The sequence below is a fragment of the Bubalus kerabau genome, chromosome 4 (assembly GCF_029407905.1).
Source record: "Bubalus kerabau isolate K-KA32 ecotype Philippines breed swamp buffalo chromosome 4, PCC_UOA_SB_1v2, whole genome shotgun sequence".
Lineage (NCBI taxonomy): Eukaryota > Metazoa > Chordata > Mammalia > Artiodactyla > Bovidae > Bubalus > Bubalus kerabau.
The window spans coordinates 9,295,815-9,310,880 of record NC_073627.1 but is presented as its reverse complement, the minus strand read 5'-3'; the positions used below and the strand labels follow the sequence as shown (position 1 = coordinate 9,310,880).

The following is a 15,066-nucleotide window of genomic DNA, read 5'->3' as shown; positions in this document are numbered from 1 at the left end:
GACAGCTGAAACTGAAATTAAGTCTCCGTTTGGGGATGTGGAACTTACCATAAGCCACTCTATTTGGGCCTGATGTCTTGTTTTTTAACAATCCAGACAATGGAATAGTATTCAGTGCTAAGAAGAAATGAGCTATCAAGCCATGAAAAGACATGTTGGAAACTTAATACGTATTACTAAATGTAAGATGCCAATCTGGAAAAGGTTACATACTGTATGATTCCAACTATATGACATTCTGGAAAAGGCAAAACTATGGACACAGTAAAAAATAAAGTCAGTGGTTTCTGGGGGAGGGAGGGAAGAACAGGAAGAACTCAGGAATTTTAGGGTGGTCAAACTACACCATATGATAGATACTATAACGGGGGATACTAGTCATTATACATTTGTCTAAACTCATAGAACGTACAACACTGAAGTGAATCCTAACGTAAACTAAGGACTTAAAAAAAAATATTTATTTATTTCACTGTGCCAGGTCTTAGTTGCGCATGTGGGATCTAGTTCCCTGACCAGAGATGGAACCTGGGCCCCCTGCATTGGGAGCCTGAAGTCTTAGCCACTGGACCACCAGGGAGGTCCCGAAGCTAAGGACTCTGGGTGATGACAAGGTGTCAATATAGGATCATTAATTGCAATAAATGTACCACTTTGGTGGGGCACGTTGATAAGAAAAATCTCTGAACCTTTCCCTTCACGTTGCTGTGAATTCAAAATTGCTCTAAAAAATGAAGTCTACTTTAAAAGAACAAAAACGAAAATAACATAAAGTCAGGAATTCCCTGGTGGTTCAGTGGTTAGGACTCAGGGCTTTCACTACTGGGGCCCAGGATCAATCCCTGGTCCGGGAACTAAGATTCCAAAAGCAATGGGGGTGGGGCTGGGGGAGAAATCTACCTTTTTACAATTGAATAAAATAAAAAGTTTATAAAGAAACAAGCCAAAAGAATCACACAAAATTTCAAGAGTCAGACCATTTTCATGGACTATGTGTCCTTATCTTCTAGAAAATACAATTTTTTTCTTAAGTAGTATGAGTTGAGTTGTAAGCAGTTGTTTAACCATATTTTACTTGCTGAAAACCAAACCAAAAGTACCAATGAAACAAGCCCAAGTATTTATGTTAATGAGACATCTTAGCTAATTATGTAATTAGACCTTAACTTTTTTTTTTGGCTGCACCTTGCAGCCTGAGGGGTCTTAGTTCCCCAGCCAGGGATGGAACCTGTGCTGTCTGCAGTGGGAGCACGGATTCCTAACTACTGGACCGCCAAGGAAGTCCCTAATTAACTTTTTTAGTCAAAAAAATTTTTTTGAAATATAGCTGATTTACAATGTTGTGTAAGTTTCTGTTGTATAGCAAAGTGATTCAATTATACATGTGAAAAGTGTTAGTTGCTCAGTTGTGTCCGACTCTTTGCAACCCCATGGACTACCACCAGCTTCGTCTGTCAACAGAATTCTCCAGGCAAGAATACTGGAATGGGCTGCCATTTCTTCCTTGAGGCAATCTCCCCAACCCAGAGATTCTCCCGCATCACAGATGGAGTCTTTACTACTGCGCCACCTGGGAAGTCCCAAACAATGTGGTTTATGCTAAACAAACACCTGCTTTCTCTCTGCAAGTCTAAAATCCTGGCAAATGCCAGGCAGAGGCTGCCTGCAACCAGCCCCTGTAAAACCCTTAGGTGCGTCTCTAGCAGGCTTTCCTGGTCAGAAACATCGCACACATTGCTACATCTTCGATGCAGGGGCAAAGGGGCAAGAGGAAGCTCTGGGTGACCTTCAGGGAAGGGAGAGAGAAAGCCTAAGGAAGCTTGTACTTGGATTCTTCTAGACTCCCCCCAGGGTCTTTGTCCCTGATGACCTGGCTTACGAGGTCACTGTAATAAACCCTGAGAGTACCCCTGATTCCTGCTAGCAAATCTCCCAATTTACAAGTAGTGGGGGTTTTTTTGCCACACCTTGAGGCTTACCGCAATTTAGTTCCCTAACCACAGATTGAACCTGGGCCACGACAGTGAATGCGCTGAGTCCTAACCACTGGCCCCGCAGGGAATTCTGTGAAGCTCTTACCTTAATGACTGTGTCCACATATTCCAGTTGCTGGGGCCTCCTTGGACCGTGACCCATGGAGACAGCTAGCTGCTGCCATTAGGAGACGGCAAGAGGGGAAGAGTTCACTGCTGCTTCAAGGCCTGGGCCTGGCCTGCAGGCGGCCATGAGGAGGGCCTTGGAGCTCTTGAGACCCAGCCCTCAGCCTTTCCCTGGGCCCCCGGCACACTTGCCCACCCTGAGACCAGAAGGCCTGGAGGGCCCAGAGACCCTGGCGAAGCTGACTGAACAGGACCCTTGACCCCGCCCTCTGGGCCACCGGCTGTGCTCCTGTTACAGTTCTTGTTCAGTCACTAAGTCATGTTCGAGTCTTTGCAACCCCATGGACTGCCGCCGCCTGGCTCCCCTCCACTGTCTCCCAATGCGTGCGTGCTGTAGCTTCATGTACAGACAGCTCTTTGCAAGCCTATGGACTGTAGCCCGCCAGGCTCTTCTGTCCATGGGATTTCCCAGGCAAGAATCCTGGTGTGGGTTGCCAAGCCCTCCTCCAGCAGATCGTTATCTCCCCAAGTTTGCTCAAGTTCATTGAGTTGGAGATGCTATCTAACCATCTCATCCTCTGCCGCCCCTTCTCCTTTGGTCGCCATTCTTTACTGCTGAGTCACCAGGGGAGCCCCGTGACAGCAGCAGGCAGCATACTGTTGCATGTATAGGTCACACTCTGTCTATCCATTCACCTACCGATGGACATGGGTCCTCACCTTTTGGCCATTGTGAGCAATGCTGCTACAAGCATAACTGTACAAATACCTCCTCAAGTTTTTCTTCAGTTCTTTGGGGTACATACCCAAACATGAAATTGGTGGATCAGACGGTGATTCTAGTTTGACATTTTTTAGGAACTACATTACTGTTTTCCATAAAGGCAGCACCATTTTACATTCCTACCAAGGATTCAGTTTCTCTTATGTCCTCACTTCATTTTTTTAATTGGCAACTTTTTTTTGTATTTTGAGAACTTAACTCCCAGAGGAAAGCAAGCCTCAGTGTCAACAGCCAAAGCCTAGGTTTTAAGGTATTCAAGCCTTCGGGTATAGGGCAGAAGAGGTGGGTGGGGGGATGCCTTCACACAGAGTAAAACAGTTGTGACTCAATAAAGGTTGCTCCAGGGCTAAGCCAAATTTCAATATACAGAAATCTGCAGCAAAAGAACAGCACATTCATACTTACACACACACACACACCCATGTGAGACAAAGTGAAGACTGACTTACCCAGAAGCATAAATTATTTGACAGAGTACATAAGACAAGCGTAAAAATTAAATTCTTTATTTCATACATTTCAAATTCAAATAATGATACAAATTCAAACGAGCTGTTATCAGTCAAATAAAGAGCCCACCAAGGCCAACACTATTTATAGACATAAAGACTGAGTAAAAAAACAAAACGAAACCCACCCAAACACAAAATGTGAGTACAGAACTTAAGGTGAAGAACATCACACATAACAACAGGAGGGAGGCAGCCCAGAAGTCATGTTCCTGACACACTCCCCTCACTCTCTTTTCCCTTGTGAAAGCAGTTACCAGGAATCCTACCAGTCGTGATAAGAGGCTGTGGCTGCCCTGGGAGAATGCACTCAGTAGTATTAACAGAGGCTACTGAACCTCTGCAACCTAATTCTACAGACCTATCATAAGCAAAGGAAGCCCGAGCCGGGCAGAGTGAGGAACACGGGAATGCAGGGCCCAGTTCCCAGCTGAACGTGAGACAGGCAGCCTTGCGAGACAGTCCTGGGGATCCCGGTTCTAGTCACTCCCTGGTGTAACCCCCACCCCCTTCCGTGAGTGTGGCCGGTAACTAGTAACTTGAATCTAGTAAAGAGAATACAGCAAAAGTGATGAGATGTCACTTTCAAGATTAAGCGATAAAAAACAGTGATTTATGACTTGCTGGCACTTCCCTCTGGCTTTTCTCACTTGCTTTCTTTGATGAGGACAGCCGTGAGAAACTAAGACTCTCAGTCCAACAGCCTGTGAGGAACCGACTCCTGCCAAGGATGAGACTAAGCTGAGAGAAGCAGGTCCTCCTCCGGGTCACACCTTGGCTGCAGCCTTGTGACAGACCCTGAGCTGGCTGGAGGGCCTGGTTCAGCCATGCCAAGACTTAGCCCCGCAGAAACTATGAGAGAATACGTAGGTCTTAAGTGGTTGAGTTTTGGGGTAATATGTCATTCGGAGATAGCAAACAAATACATCTGGGTAAACAATAATGTGCTTAGTGAAAAAAACTGTTAGTTGCTCAGTCACGTCTGACTTTGTGACCCCATGGACTATAGCCTGCCAGGCTCCTGTCCATGGAATTCTCCCAAGTAACAATACTGGAGTGGGTAGCCATTCCCTTCTCCAGGAGATCTTCCCGACACAGGGATCAAACGCAGGTCTCCTGCACTACAGGCAGATTCTTTACTATCTGAACCACCAGGGAAATGGCTAAGTTTTGGAGTAATCTGTAATACAGTGATAGAAAACAAATACATCTGAGTAGACAATAATGTGCTTAAAGAGATAATAAATTCATTTGCATTAATTCTGAAACAGCATTTACAATTTATATAAAATCAACTATCAACTGAGTTTATCTCAACTTCAAGAAAGAAAACCACAGTTTTACAACTTGGAGCAAAAGAGTTTAGTGTTCCATACAAATGCAATTTCTCTAAGGGTTCCAGCTAACCACAATTCCCTGCAATTGCCATCAAGTCTAAAACTCACACTCCTTAAATTTCTAAGCAGGTTTTAAAAAATAATGGAAAGCAAAATATTGTTTGTCTTCTTGATTAAATCTACTTTGCCATAAAACTCTTGATTTGTTCAGTTAATTTTCAATTTTAAAAGTGAGCTTTCCCATCGATAGGGAATATCCAGAAGAAGCAAATCCACAGAGACAGGAAACGGATTACTGACCACCGGTGCCAGGCAAGAGAATGGGGAATGACTACTAGTAGGCATGGGAGGTTCTTTCGGGGTGATGAAAACGTTCTGGAAAAGACAGTAGTGATAGCTATATAATCTTGTGCATGTACTGAAATGCCACTAAACTGTATACTTTACAATGATGAATTTTATGATTTCTGAATTATATCTCAATTAAAATAACTGTTTAAAGCTCTTATGGATTAAAGTTAACATTTCCATTCTAAACATCTCCCCCAAACAGTTAAGACTCCATTCCCAGACATGCATATGGAATGGTGCTTCTTAGTGACAACAGCCTGCCGCCACAGCTTAGACTTCACCACGTGTTCTGGGTTTGTTTGTTTTTTATGCACTGCATCCTCTAGAAAAATTACTAGCAAAAGCCTCCATCAATAAATGTGTATTTTTTTCTTAAGTGTGTTTCTGTTCATTTACAAATGTAAGATCCCTATTTTTAAAACTTAAGACAATTTTTACCTCATTTCATAATACTTGATTAGTACCCCTCTTGCTATGAACTACAAGAAAAACTATCAAAAATGTGCAAATCTTTTCAAAGATTCCATTTCAGTGTTACATGATTTACTTAGACATCATTCCCAGACACACATGGGGTGGCACATGCTCCCTGTTACTACATAGTAACACACAGCCACACACCTAGGAGTCTTCACATGACATACGAGTCTTCATACACATATGGCCTAGTAGTTTCAATCAAAGCATGATCTCTCAACGAGAACAGGGGGCAGAAGAAAACATTTACATTTACAACATGATCATAAGGAACGTGAGACAGATGAACTGAAAAACAACATCTTCGAACATCATGACTGACAGGACAAGTTCCCTTATTTCACTACTTTTTAAACAATATTTGTAAACCTGAATACCAACTCTGGCAGATTTAGCAGTCTTAGATCTCGGAGTTTTCATCCTAACAGCCTCCAAGGTATGGTGAAGATGAGAGCGGCCTCCCCTGCCTGGCCCTGCCGCTCAGCCGAGGGTCTGAAGAAGTGGCCTCCTCTGCCTGGCCCTGCCGCTCAGCCGAGGGTCTGAAGAAGCGGCCTCCTCTCACTGGCACCCTTCTTCAAATACTTCGGTAGTCAGAGCCCCGGGCTACAATGGCAGCAGCTTCCCACTCCACAGTGAAGAAGGAGACAGTTCCAAAAAACCCAAATATCACCATGACCAGGAGTTGCCAATGAAGGAGAAGGTAGTTACTGTAGAAAAATGCCACGGCTGCGCAAATGGACTAAGAATAAAGAAGACAAAACAGATCGTGAAACATGCACAGGTGACCCAGCCGACTCCACAACGAACCCCACAGCTTGGACCCAAGGCTTCTTGTCACTGCTCCCTGCTCTTTCTGCATCTAGAGGGCACCTCCTTAGTCACTAGCTCACAGACACGCACCATCAAGTCCCACTGAGAGCTGGGAATAATCAAGTGAGCTACAGTCTGCTATTTAAAATAGTATTTTGTTAAAAAAAAAAAAAAAACTGGAGTGATAAAATTACGTGCATGCACAGTGAGAAGCACACTTGTTACCTGTGAACACCATCAACTCTAGTATCTACTGAAAGAAGTCTGAGCTGCAGAGGCCGGAATGTAAAATCTCTTATATAAGTGATGGGACAAAAAAGATCACTGTACTTATTGTCTCCTTATTCTGATCAGAAATCCTTTTAAAGGATCTCCTAGACTTTTATTTAAGAAACATTAAGAAAATGAAGTTACAGCACTTCAAAAAGACCCGCTTTTAAACACAGTTTAAAGAAGAATTTACCTGCACAAATTTAAAGACGGCAAAAGCCGGGGCGCTGTCTTCAGAATAGAGAAAACCTAAAATACTAAGCAGCTGGGTATTGAAGCAGCTGTCTCCAAGACCCAACAGGAAGCTGCAGAAGATGGCAATTTCTTTGCTGATTAAAATAAAATTAATTGAGAGTGAGCATTAATAATAATAATATTTGTTAGAGTTGTTTAAAATGTAATAGCAACTCACCCACAAAAACATTTTACTCTCCAATTTAAACAAGTTTATGAAACAAGAATGAATAAACATGGAATTTACAAAGAACTTATGCTCAAATGCTGTCACCTTCACAGTCTAGCAAACTCTAGTCTATTAACCATCAGGGAAGCAAACAGTGTGTCTGGGATGGGGCTGCCCTTGGCTTGTGGATCCAGACATAAACGCCTCCGTTGACAATGAATCCGAGGGTTGAGTGCAGTAAAGTGACACCCGCAAAGCTCCCATAAGCACTGTGAAAGGGCTGGGCGGCCGGCCCAGCAGACACATCACCCCTCATTCCTCACTGCTCTTCCCTGAAGCCCAAACTTCTAGAGATTTCAATGCTCAAAAGGCAGAGATAAAAAATTCAAATCAGACACTTACATGATCCTTCACAGATCAAGAAAAAGATTTAGTGGGGAGAAAGGTTAAAACCAACAATCACAAAAATAACTTGATATTCTCTATGGATTTCTATTCAAACTCATTCTGGCTCCATTAACACATGACAAATGACCTTGTAACAGACTTACAGAAAAGGACTAACTGCTCCATTCTAAATTCCAAGCCATCCTTTACCCCCTGCCCTTCCTTAACTTACTAGAGAAGGGCAGCCACGGTACCTGGGTGTGATGTAACTTACTAGAGAAGGGCAGCCACGGTACCTGGGTGTGATGTAACTTACTAGAGAAGGGCGGCCACGGTACCTGGGTGTGATGTAACTTACTAGAGGAGGGCGGCCACGGTACCTGGGTGTGATGTAACTTACTAGAGAAGGGCGGCCACGGTACCTGGGTGTGATGTAACTTACTAGAGAAGGGCGGCCACGGTACCTGGGTGTGATGTAACTTACTAGAGAAGGGCGGCCACGGTACCTGGGTGTGATGTAAGCGCTGCTGTCAGTGCCTTCAACAGGAGCAATGGGGGCATCCCCAGGCATGTTGAGGAATATTAAATAAAAAGCTACAAAATGCACCAGGATGCCCAACAGCACAACTGGATTCCTACCAAAACGATTATTCTTGCTCAGCAGGCCAAAGAGGCTTCCACCTATAAGATCAATGAACAAACAAAAAAATCCAAGGCCAAGTTAACATATCAAAAACTTAGTTTTGAAAATATAAATGGACAAATAGTGAATTTAATAAAATAAAGAAAGCAAGCACGAATATACAAAATAACTGTTGAAACAAAGGAAATTATAAAAATCAGGACAGACTTCTAGGTAAGATGGAATAACAGGAACTGAATTTACCCCCAGTCTAAAAAAAAAAAAAAAAACCAAAAATATGGCACAACGGTTTTGAAGACACAGATTCTCAGGTGACAAAGGGCAGTGATCTCAGAGAGACAGGGAACGAATGAGGCGAGGCCCACACCTGCCCCAGCTGACCGAGAGGCCGGGGGCTTCGGAAAGGGGGAAGGCGGAAGCAGAGCGGGGAGGACAGGGGAAGGAGACCGGGAAGAGGGGCAGAAGGGGAGGGAAGGCAGGAGGAAGCCCACAGCCTCCCTGAGTCAGAGACAGAGCTCAGGGGCTGGGGAGACCAAGGTGCCTGAGTTTCCAAAACAGGGCATCAAAAAGGAGAGCTGATCAGCACAGGATGTGAGTAGCAGAGATCAGAAAGAACTTTCCAAAAGGATTAGTGGCATTAGTGCCCTAACCTGGGCTGGGAAGAGTACCTGGTCCCACCAGCCAGACCGGAAATCTTATTATTCACTGGGTATTCACAAAAGGGTCTTCCCTTGGGGGAGAGAGATAATTAGCCCTCCTCTGAGCACTGCTCTGGTTCCATCCAACACACTTTAAAAGCAAGACTCAAAAAGTCACACTGTTTCCAAGTAAATGAACCGCATCCAAGAACAAAGCTCAAGAACAGGAACAGGAATATAAAAGTCATCCCACACCCAACAAGGTGAAGTTCACAATGGCTAGTATCCACATTACCAGGCATGCAAAGGAACAGGAAAATAGGACCTGTCATTAGACAAATCAGTCAAACACAGAGTTATCACCCGACCCAGTGATTTCAGTCCTAGGTTTAGTGTTCACAGCAGCATTATTCATAATGGGCAAAAAGCAAAAACAACCCAAATGTCCATGACACGATGAATGGATGAATAAAAATGTGGTAGATCCACGTGACTAAATATTTAGTAATAAAGAGGAATGAAGTAAAAAAGAAAAAAGAAATGAAGTACTGATACATGATACACCATGAAAAAACCCTGCAAACACTGTGTTAAGTAAAAGAAGCCAGGGACAACAGAAAAATACAGATTGTATGATTCCATTCACATGAGATGTCCCCAGAATAAATCTACAGAGGAAGTAGATTAGCAGTTGCCTGGAAAAAGGCAATGAAAATGTTCTAAAATTAATTATAGGGAACAAAAAAATACACCAACCCCCCCCCCACCCTCCTTTGTCCATGCTGCTGCTAAGTCACTTCAGTCGTGTCCGACTCTGTGTGACCCCATGGACGGCAGCCCACCAGGCTCCCCTGTCCCTGGGATTCTCCAGGCAAGAACACTGGAGTGGGTTGCCATTTCCTTCTCCAATGCATGAAAATGAAAAGTGAAAGTGAAGTTGCTCAGTCGCATCTGACTCTTTAGCGACCCCATGGACTGCAGCCCACCAGGCTCCTCCATACATGGGATTTTCCAGGCAAGAGTACTGGAGTGGGGTGCCATTACCTTCTCCGTCCTTTCTCTATAGTGCTTATCATTTTGACATTCTAAGTTTCAGATATTTTTTATTGCATGTGTTCTTCCCCAAAAATATAAGCTCCATGTTTTGTTCATACAATGGAGGCACAGAAAGTTTTGGGAAGCTCCTCACACGCTACACAGCATCCACTGCTGCATGGATCACCACTGCAGGAGTGACTGGTGGCATAATCAAAACAGAGGTGTGGTCTTAGCCTGTCTCCTCTCCCCGCTTCCTGGCATAGAGCTCCTGAAACCCTAGGAATTTCCTCAGTGAAAGGAGTGTCTCTAGTTATCTTAACTAACCCCTTCCAACCACACCCGAGTTAATGCTGACCCCTGAAGGACTGCGGGGGTGGCTCCAGTCAAGATGGAGGCTGGTTGCCAGGACCCAGTCTTGATTAGAAAACTAGAATGTTCAGCCCCACCCCCCATCTCAGGGGAGAGGAGAGGGGCTAGAGATTGAGTCTGCCATGATTTAATCCACCATGATGAGATGTGCATAAAAATCCCCACACAACAGGTTTGGGAGAGCTTCCTGCGATGACTCCATCATGTGTCGGGAGGGTACCACATCCTAGACTCCAAGGGGATGGAGGTTCCTACACCAGCGGTCCTTCTGGGCTTTGCCCTAAGTAGCTCTTCATCTGGCTGTTCATCTGCATCCTTTATTAAATAAACTTTAACAGTAAGTATAGCATTTCCCTCTGGAGAAGGAAATGGCAACCCACTCCAGTACCCTTGCCTGGAAAATCCCATGGACAGAGGAGCCTTGTATGCTATAGTCCATGGGGTTGCAACGAGTCAGACACGACTGAGCAACTTCATTTTCACTTTCCTTTCATAGCATTTCCCAGGGGTGTTGTAGGAACCCTTGAATGTATAGCCAAGCTGGACAGAAGTGAAGGTGGCCTGGGGACTCAGGACTTGGACTGGCGTCTGAAGTGAGGTTGGCCTTGCAGGATTGTATCCTTGAACCTGTGTGGTCTGCTGCTAACCCTAGGAGTTAGTGTCAGAGTTGAACTGTACTGCTGGACATACAACTGGTGTCAGAGATCCAGAGAACAAGAAATTCAGGGATTCTAATACACCTTCCCTAAGTATTTTAAGAGGAAAATCTGGGAAACAAAAATCTTTGTTTTCTTACTTATGGCTTTGTCTTGAATTACTTGGCAAAAGTTTTATAATTTAGTTTTAGAACAGTGATAATAAAAGAAAAACCAGACATACCCATGTGGATAAAAATAAGCAAAGAAACAGAAATCCAAGGACAGAGAAGTGAAATATACTTAAAATTTCCATTATAACTGTAACAAACTGATTTAATGCAAATTTTTTTTTTAAACCAACCTAGAATTTCTCCAATGCCGATGAAAATGCCAGAAAGTCCAATGAGGCTTTTCTCTTCTGTTCCAAATTTATTTATAGCGCCAATACAGGTTCCATATACACCAGAGAAGAAAGTCAGTTCCAGACCTTTAGAAAAGAGTCAGATTTAAATTACAGTTGTCCTTCAGTATCTGCCATGGGTACCAAAATCCAGATACTCAAGTCCCATAATCAGCTCTCTGCATTCAAGTCTCTACATCCTTAGAGTAAACCAACTGCAGATAACAAAGCACTGGATTTTGTACTGAAAAAACACAGTCTACCTTTCCTGGTTTTTTCTTCATGTCTTCAAGTCTTGTAGTATTTGAGCTATGCATGTATAAAACAAAATTCACTCAGACTGAAATGCTACTCCACGTGACATAACTGATGAAAAGGAATTAGCCACAAGATGGCAATTGTCACATATTTCAGATTAGAATATACAACTCAAATAAGCAAAGACAGCCTTATGTTAAAACAGTCACTCTGCACAAAAAGGGGGTGGACAGAGGACATAATTAACATAAACTTGTAACAGAGACACTAAAGTACTCATTATCCTTATTAATAGCTTTCCAAGGGAACAGGAACATATGGTGGCAAGACTAATACCTACTATCTACTTTTGCTTAAAGGAAAAAGTTTTAATTAAACATGTTTTCTAGGAAAAGAAATTTTTAAAATTTGGGTAAAAAATTAGAGCAAATCAGTAGAAGACCTGATTCCTTAATGTCACAAAATCTTACCTGAATTTTGAAGATGTTTTGACACCACCCTTTGACCTAAAAATAAGATGTTTCTACCTATACCTATGAGGCACAGAGAGTTGAACCTTGAACAAATAAAGTTTGAACTGTGCAGGCCCCTGTAGTACTACAGAATCCACAGTTGGTCAATTGTGCAGACCAGGAAGCACAGATACAAAGGGCTGACTAAAGTCACACAAAGATTTCTGATCACAGGGGAGGTCAGCACACCTAATCCATCCCTTCACTGTTCAAGGGTCAACTGTAAAGGCAAAAGTAATAATTGACATATCAGAGCAACTTTTGACAAGGAAACAGATTTCCTTAAGACCTAAGCCTACTTCACCTATTACCACATCACATTATCACTGGAAGCCACAGAATTCATTCTGTTTTATTGAAAATTATCTTAATTCATACTCATGTTGCAAAGATTTACTCATGATTATTTTCTGTAGTGCTCCATTTTGTCCTAAAATCACCGGTTGAGATGAATCAAGCCTCCTGCTTTTCAATCCCTTGTACAGAACCCTCCCCTAGGTGGTATTTAGGCTGGCCCTGTGATTTGCTTTCACCAACATGGGAAGGGGTCACGCAAATGCTGAGACATGGAGAGAGGTGAGATCCAGCTTGCATTAGACCCCTTTAAACGTGCAAATTAAACTACCTTGGAAGTTTTAGCACTATAACTTAAAGAACCACAAGAGACCCCAACTGAGACCATCAGAAAAACCATTTCGCTGAGACAGGTCCATGTACAGAATTGTGAGAAAGTAACACAGTTATTGTTTTCGACACTTACTGTCAGTACGCAGTTACAGAAAACCAACACGGTAATTAACTCCATTACCTGTATAAGCAGTTGTAACGCTAAGAAGGAGCATCTCCTTGGTGACACATAACTTCAGAGACTTTTCTGCAAAAAAAAAAAAAAGAAAAAAAAATTAGGAGTACTTAAAGCTCAACATTCAGAAAACTAAGATCATGGCATCTGGTCCCATCACTTCATGGGAAATAGATGGGGAAACAGTGGAAACAGTGTCAGACTTTTTTTGGGCTCCAAAATCACTGCAGATGGTGACTGCAGCCATGAAATTAAAAGACGCTTACTCCTTGGAAGGAAAGTTATGACCAAGACAGACAGCACAGTCAAAAGCAGAGACATTACTTTGCCAACAAAGGTCCGTCTAGTTAAGGCTATGGTTTTTCCAGCAGTCATGTATGGATGTGAGAGTTGGACTTCGAAGAAAGCTGAGCCCCGAAGAATTGATGCTTTTGAACTGTGGTGTTGGAGAAGACTCTTGAGAGTCCCTTGGACTGCAAGGAGATCCAACCAGTCCATTCTAAAGGAGATCAGTCCTGGGTGTTCTTTGTAAGGAATGATGCTAAAGCTGAAACTCCAATACTTTGGTCACCTCATGCGAAGAGTTGACTTATTGGAAAAGACTCTGATGCTGGGAGGCACTGGAGGCAGGAGGAAAAGGGGATGACAGAGGATGAGATGGCTGGATGGCATCACCAACTTGATGGACTTCAGTCTGAGTGAACTCCCAGAGTTGGTGATAGACAGGGAGGCCTGGAGTGCTGCAATTCATGGGGTCGCAAAGAGTCGGAGACAACTGAGCGACTGAACTGAACTGAACTAGATTTTAATCAACCGAACAAAAATTCTAAAATATTCATTCAACCAATTCATTATTACTTGTTGTCAATAATGCCAGTAAACAGACACTGGGACACAGGTTAATGATTCAGATTAAAATGCTTAACATATGAACTAAACCTGCCCTATAAGTAAAATGTTGATTTCAACTGTTTAAATATATTCTAGAGTTGTGTTTTCTCTAACACCTTTTCCAGCTCTCATGAAAACAAAGAAAACGTGAAACAGAGAAAAGAAACAGAACAAAACAACAGACTATTCCAACAGACTTGATTAAAGGTTAGGGACTCAACAGTTGGCAGAGTGCTAACTTCCCTAAGCAACTTTCCCAGGGCAGCGTTAAGGCTGGACTCAAGGTCAGAATCAGCCCAGAGGTTTTTGACCACCCCAAGCTGGGATACCACCACTTCCTGAGATTCTCAGTCTCTGGATCTGAGGACTGAAACCTTAGTTCTGCTCATTTGTTTCTGATCCCTTTAATTTTTAATTTTTATTGTTTAACTTCGTTGAAATCTACAATGGAAAATGCATTTCTAAACGCTGCACATTTTAACTTTGAACCTGCTCACATTTCATAACTTAAGGCCACTTATCTAGGATCCTAAACTAATGGTGGATCCAGATTTCAGTTCCTACTCAGTGGATGACTAGGAAACACATCAGTCACAGACACTGTCCTGAATTTCTCTATATACAAGAGGATAGCTTTTTTCTTGAATTTCACTAAAATAAAGTGAGACTAGGACTGTGAAGAAGACTGAGCACTGAAGAATTGATGCTTTTGAACTGTGGTGTTGGAGAAGACTCTTGAGAGTCCCTTGGACTGCAAGGAGGTCCAACCAGTCCATCCTAGAGGAGATCAGCCCTGGGTGTTCTTTGGAAGGAATGATGCTAAAGCTGAAACTCCAGTACTTTGGCCACCTCATGTGAAGAGTTGACTCATTGTAAAAGACTCTGATGCTGGGAGGGATTGGGGGCAGGAGGAGAAGGGAACGACAGAGGATGAGATGGCTGGATGACATCACTGACTCGATGGACAGGAGTCTAAGTGAACTCCGGGAGTTGGTGATGGACAGAGAGGCCTGGCGTGCTGCGATTCTTGGGGTCGCAAAGAGTGGGACACAACTGAGCGACTGAACTGAACTGAAAATCAGTCAGATATTTTCACCAATCATTTTCATATACTTCCAGAAAAAAATACTTGATTAATAAAGTTTAAAACAATATTTTTAATTAGAAAAATCATATCAGCAAAGCATATTTGCTTTTGAGTAATCAGAAGATTTAGCTAACAAAAGGAAATTTTAAAACATAACCTAAAAAGAAAAATAACCTAGTATGATCCTATATGGTGAATTCATGTCCTCATACATTTGTCCAAACCTATAAAATGTACACCACCAAAAGGGAACCCTAATGTAAACAACAGACTCTAGATAATGATGCTGTGTCACTATACGTTCATCAGTTGTTAACAAAAGTACCACAATGATGAGGGACAACAATAACGGGGAAGGTTACG

At 42.8% G+C, this 15,066-nt stretch overlaps 1 protein-coding gene across 2 annotated transcripts in view; it reads right to left on the bottom strand.

Moving 5' to 3' along the window:
* Nucleotides 1–3,369: 3,369 nt before the first annotated feature.
* MFSD11 (major facilitator superfamily domain containing 11) overlaps nt 3,370–15,066 on the bottom strand; it is a 29,382-nt gene continuing 17,685 nt past the window's right edge. For both annotated transcript variants that reach the window (XM_055575221.1, XM_055575222.1), the window contains 5 exons: nt 12,732–12,797; nt 11,115–11,240; nt 7,934–8,108; nt 6,831–6,966; nt 3,370–6,296 (listed from right to left, as the gene is read on the bottom strand). In XM_055575221.1, the coding sequence (XP_055431196.1) occupies nt 6,132–6,296; nt 6,831–6,966; nt 7,934–8,108; nt 11,115–11,240; nt 12,732–12,797 (668 nt within the window). In that variant the 3' untranslated portion in view covers nt 3,370–6,131. The remainder of the gene's footprint in view (nt 6,297–6,830; nt 6,967–7,933; nt 8,109–11,114; nt 11,241–12,731; nt 12,798–15,066) is intronic.